A 6336-nucleotide genomic window follows, 5' to 3' on the forward strand; every position below is an offset into this window, starting at 1 on the left:
AGAACTACAGTGAGCAAGGAGAACAAGAAAGCCTATCCAACTGATTACCACAGGTTTTGTACTCTGAACTATCTGCTCAGTGGTGTGTTGACAAACTGTAATAGTTCACTTCTTCCCGATGAGACAGCCAGCACCATTATCACCAAGGCTCATATATGCTGAGCATAATAATTAAGATCATTACCTACCCAAGTTTTAAATATAAGAGACACATTTAATGGCAATTTCTGTTTTTATTAAAAAAAAAAAGTTGCAAAGCCAGCTAATGTGAACAGGAAGCTCTTTTGTCTTCTTTTAATAGGAATGCCTGCAAACACATGAAACCAAACACAACCTGAACAGTTTACACAAAGAAAAAAAAAAAGTCATTTTTTAATTTCAGAAAGCTAACCTCAGTACGAAGTGTTAGTTACTAATGCAGGTAGCACTGGAGTTGTTCTGTTTGAACCGTTTGTGTGGTCAATGAACCAGCACTTAAATTTTTATTTAATGCAAAGTAATGGGACACAGAATTAAAGCAAACTGGAAAAAAAACCAAACCCAAAACATTACAACTCCATGCCTTTATACCTTGATGTAAGACATTCAATGTCCTCCTGAATTTCTGGGCTCTTCTCTGCTACAAGAAATAGGCACAATACAGTTCTCATATCTTAACCATACAAATATTTCAACCAAGAGCTGAACAACTGAACTAGATATTTACAACCATTGATAGAAACTGTTTTCTTCTGCATCTTCCAGTAATTAAAAAAAAGTTAAAATAACTGTCAATACTGTCAAATCTAGAATGTCTTATTCTAGAGCATCTTTTCCTCCTTTACAGCAAGCTCAACTTAACTTTCCGTTGACCAATTGGCCTGTCATTCAGTTCATTAATAGCAGCCATAGCTTCCTCATAATTTGTCATAGCAACAATGGCATCACCCGAAGGTAATCCTTGTTCATTGTACTGTACAGAAACTGACTCCGGGATCACTCTGTAGCCATAGAAAAAATCCAGAATCTCATTAGGAGTAGCTTTAAAAGGTAAATTTTTCAATCGAATAGGGACAACACGCTCAGAACCACCACTGAAATTTTGATCTGGCATAAATCTTCCTTCAGGAAAACCTCCCATTTTATTATTCCCAAACTCCATTCTGCCAAAAGGTTCACTGTCACCACCGAAATCCATGAGGGGTGGCGGACCTCTAAAATCCTTAGGAGGGCACATGAAGTCCTCAGGGGGGTGCCTAAAGTCAGAAGGATGCCTGAAGTTTCCAGGGGGACCAAATGAATGCATGGGTGGCCCTTGTGGTGGCCCAGATGGTGAGCCAACTGGACCTCTATCATACGGACGTGAATTACCCTGCATTTCATTTGGTACGGACAACGGTACACTTACACCAAACTTCTGCATCTGGTCTTCAGATATAAGTCTTATTAATACCTCTGTTCCCAAGAATCTTCGACGATTTAAGTTTTCTGCTTTCATGGCTTGTTCTTCAGATTTAAACTTCACTAATGCTTCTCCCAGCCCAACTCCTTTGTCATCATACAGCAAGTAAATATCATCTTCATCAATATCAAATCTCGCGAAGAACTTTTGCACTTCAATTTTTGACACATCAAATGGAAAATTCCTTACATAAACACATGTCTTAGGGCCGGAATGACCTTCCCGGTAACCTTTTTCTGGTATGGCCTGTCCAAGATGATCTCTCTCCTGTGATCTTTTCCTCTCACAAGAGTCAATTATTTTCAACATTGACTTTCTCGAAATTGGAAAAATGTATACAGGACGATTGAGAAGAACCTTTCTGTGATATTCCAAAGCAGCCTGATAATCTCTCTCACTCCTTAACATCACAAAGGCATCTCTAGTCCTCCTCTGATGCTTATCTGTTAGAAGCTTGATCTGTTGGCTGCATATATCCAGGTCAGGAAAAAAATCTCTCAAGTCTCTCTTCTCCAGACTAGTAGATAGATTTCTTAAGTGTATGTAATATTCCTGGTTGGGAGATGAACGAGAACGTGTTCTTTGTCTCCTTGGTGATCGTGAATGAGAACGCTTCCTTGAATGCATGTAGCTTGAACTTCTTGGAGAATGGTCTTCACAGAAAAAGTCATCTATTTCATTTGGCATGTCCACCCTCCCACCATATTCAATCCACCGTTCCTCTGTAGAGGGGCTAATTTCTATGAACCTCTGACCCATGTACTGTCTGTGACGTTTAAGTCCTTCTAAGGCATCACCCGGTGTAGCAAATTTTACCAAGCAATCACCATTGTTTAAGCCATTGCGATGCTTTATCATAATCACTCCATCCACATGTAGCCCAGAAAGGAAAGCACGTACTTCATCTTCTGTTGCAGAGTAAGGTATACCACGTAGAAATAAGTAAAGATCATCTGGGTTAAAGGGATGACATGCCTTTCTTGACTGATAGTTTGATTTAGGCATACCTATATTACCATGCCTTGCACCATTGGCATGGAAACCAGCCTCCGGGTGATCTGGAGGACCATAACCAGGTTTATTCATTCCTTTTGGAAAAGGAGCGACTAAATGTGACATGTCTCCAACACCAGCACCAGAACCGTTAGTACCTGTTCTTCTAGAGCCAGCCATATTTTCTCGTCCCCCACGGTCAAATCGTTTCCGGCTCATTTCTATGGTATTCTGCATCTCTGCCTTGCTGCTGAGAAACAGCTCTATGCGTGAGTCCTTGATAAACCCTCCTGAACAGCTCATGGCACGCCGTGCATCTTCGTCTGTTGCAAATATAATAAAAGCCTCCCCAATCTCTCCTCCAATAATATGCACACCTCCATCAGGAATATTCAATCCCAAGAAGAAACGACGAATATCTGCAGGACCCGCAACAACAGGAAGCCCCTGTAAACGGATGACTACAGCCATGCTGAGCTCAACCCACAGCAAAAATCACCTGCAGACAAAAAGGTACACATGATAGCACGTCTTTAGTACTCAGCTATTACAGTATCTTAACACTTAAGAAGCTAGAGCCTTTTTAATGAATGTCCTTGTCTCAATTGAGAGAGAAGGTATCAAAAAACCCACAAGTTCACAAAACCAAGATTAAAACAAGATTCACTGGAAGTTGATTAGTCAGAACAATTAGCTACTCCACCAGCACATGGGCACAAGTCTATCAATATTCACTATCCTAGGGGCAACAAAATCCACCTAAGCCACTCCTCGCCATCCACGATACCTAAAGAACACCTGAAGTCTTTCACAGCATAGTTACTGTATGCCCGAAATCTCTGCCCAGTCCTAAGGAACAAAAAAAATCCTGTTTACTTTTATAAACAGGACACTTGTGATCGTAACACAGAAAACACTAGACGATAAAAGGAGAAAGAAAAAAGGATAATTGCATCACTGGAAAATGAAGTAATTCACGAACAGTCATGACTTTACTGCTTTGACAAGTTGCTCTACCCAGTGATCAGTTCTGTTCAACAACATATGTTTTCTCTGCGTTCAAAAGTGTTGCCTCTTTCACGTAGTCAGAGTACTAACTGCAGCAGCCATATGTCCTCAGGAGAGCATATCCTAGCTCCCAGACACAAGCCTGCGAGAAAAAAAAGGCTGTGTACGATCTTGTCACAATACTCAGTGAGAAGTGTTAAGCTTTTGGCAGCTTACCTGTTTCTGCTTTGAAGACCTGATAAATTCTGTAAAATCAACTTAACTGTGGAAAGAAAATGAAACATAATTAATGGCTGATATCTGTACTTTGCTTCATATACTGTGCTACACTGCTGCAGCTCATCCTTAACTGTGGCTAATATTACAGCCAAGCATGTAATGAACCCACAATGTGGGATGCTACGAAGAACTCCTTCCACGTCCCAAGATGCTATGCACTGCATCTTTGTGTTTCCAGTTTAGAAGCAAAAAAAATTCAAAATTTAAGTTGACTTGTGGAAATGATGAGAACACGATGAAATTACTTGGTCATCAATTGTGTGACACTGAACTGTTGAAATGAAACAGACAGTATATCGAGGGAAAAACTCTCAATTCAGTTATTTCCAGTCCTTGGAAGATGCGTAAAGTCCACCTCAAGATTACAGGATGTGACCATTCTTCTGAAATCCACCTGCTTTCAAAGTTCACAACAAGAGTATGCTACTCACCAGCCCAGCACTGCACTTAACAAACACAGCAGAGACAATCAAACAAAAAAAACCAAACATATCCAACAAGAAGGAACTTCAGGGAATACTTCAACTGCAAAGCAAATTTCAATATTTTCCCTATCTGTTTACTGCCTATCAAACATAAGAACAAGAATCACTTTAGTAACACCAACTTAAACCTATCCTGATTTTTAACACCACACAACACAGCACCGCACTCTCAAACACAAGTTTCTGTGCCAAATGATTACATCCTTAAAAAAAACCAACAAAACAAAACCAAAACAGCAAGATCCCAGCACTCCAATAACAAGTGTTTGTCACTATCCAGTGTACAAACTAAACTCCCTGCTCAATAACAAACGTAAAGCACTAGATCCTGATGCCAAGTTATCTACTGAAAATAGTAACTATCACTCCACCTGAGTGTTTTGCAAAACAAAAGCAAAGCCCAACTTCTGTAACTAATGAATTCTACATCACTTCTACATCAGCACGTTGTAAAGACAATGAACTGACAAAAACCTGGTCATTCAGTAACTTCACTAAAGATCATCTGTTCTATTTCTGTGGTGGGTTGACCCTGGCCAGCAACCAAGCACCCACACAGCTGATTGTTCGCTCCTTATCCCTACCAGCAGGATGGGGAATAGAACAAAGTCAAGAAAACTTGTGGGTCAAGATGAAGACAGTTTATAACCAGTGAAGATAAAAAAAAAAAGTAAAGCAAAGGAAATCACTCACTACCTCCCACAGGCTGAGTGATCTCCACCCTGCTTCCGAATAACAAGCACCTTGGAAGCCAGTAAAAAAGTCTCCCACAGAAAAACCCAAAATGATCAAACAAAAATCTTCTTCTTCCTCTCCCTCAGTTTTTGTTACTGAGCACGATATTATATGGTACGGAATATCCCTCTGGTCAGTTTGGGTCAGCTGTCCTGGCTGTGTCCCCTCCCAGCATACTTGCCAGGGTGGCAGAGTAGGGAAAAAAGCAAGCCTTGACACTGTGGAAGCACTGTTCAGCCATAGCAAAAGCACCGATGTGTGGCCAACACTTTTAGCCACAAATCCAAGCCACAGAACCATACGGGCCACTATGAAGAACGTTAACTCCATCCCAGCCAGACCCAGTACACTTTATAATGTATCTTCTCAACGGATGTGACGACAATGCCAAAAAGCAAGGAGAATTCAGGGGCTGAATTTTCTTACAGGACCTTCGTGTCTTGAAAAATCAAATCCGCTGCCCTGCTACTTCATGATGCATTTAATCTGTCGTATTTCTGAATTTCACAACTCTGTATTCTTATCCCAATTTTTAAGCAGCATTCAGAACAGATCTCAGTATTTCTTCCGTGATAAACAGCAAGTTCTCCACGATGTGCCATGGATACAACATACGACCTTCAGTGGTGAAAACTAGACACAGCAATTCCAGATGCCATATTTAAGAAGTCCACAAACAGAAATGCAGGTTCAAACAAGAAGCTTTTACTGACTGTATACTAACAATCAAGCATTGGTAGAAAGTGCAAACAAGCCATCCAGCAATTTAAAATTAAAAATTTAAACTTAAAGAGTAACTTTTGGGATGAAAGCGCCACACAAAACTAAGCCCAATTCATTAACTGTGCAAGGGCCTCAGAGACCAAGGATTTAAATAATAAATGACAACTTCATGCCACCGATTTAAAAGCACATAAGTGTGCATGCTGTTCTAAGAAATCTTGTATTTTAATCGAATTAACTAGAAAACAGTACTATACCTCTACATCCTCAGCAAATTCCAAATTAAAACTCCACTAGAAAAAAACTGCATCTTGTAATCACTGTAGGAAACTAAGCCTGCACTAGAGTAGTGTTTTCGCCATGACGTAGAGAGATTACATAGCCTGCATGCAGTGAGCACACAAGCTACAACACTCACAGAACTACCCCAAGTATACAGCTGGACCAATATGAGAATAACTGGTGGTTCAGAGAACCAATTCTTATCTTAATACTCTTCAAAATAAGCCTTAACAGTCGAAGTAAGCTGTTGCTAGCGACAGCTTTTACATGGCTGAAGGAAGATGCATGTGAGCTCCGCTGCGGGGCCCGCTACACGGCCGGAGTAAGCACGGTCCGCTCCGAGCGCTGCGAGCTAGAGAAAGCCAGCGAGACGCCCGCAGCGGCCCCTAC

At 40.8% G+C, this 6336-nt stretch overlaps 1 protein-coding gene across 1 annotated transcript; it reads right to left on the reverse strand.

Annotated features, from left to right (window-relative positions):
* Positions 1–213: 213 nt before the first annotated feature.
* On the reverse strand, positions 214–3890 carry RBM12B (RNA binding motif protein 12B). The gene is made up of 2 exons (XM_010013130.1): positions 3659–3890; positions 214–2933 (listed from the first exon to the last, which is right to left on the reverse strand). The coding sequence occupies exon 2, from the start codon at positions 2903–2905 to the stop codon at positions 821–823; it is 2085 nt and encodes a 694-aa protein (XP_010011432.1). The 5' UTR covers positions 2906–2933; positions 3659–3890; the 3' UTR covers positions 214–820.
* Positions 3891–6336: the final 2446 nt, after the last annotated feature.

The sequence above is a fragment of the Nestor notabilis genome, unplaced genomic scaffold (genome assembly GCF_000696875.1).
Source record: "Nestor notabilis isolate BGI_N333 unplaced genomic scaffold, ASM69687v1 scaffold27954, whole genome shotgun sequence".
Lineage (NCBI taxonomy): Eukaryota > Metazoa > Chordata > Aves > Psittaciformes > Psittacidae > Nestor > Nestor notabilis.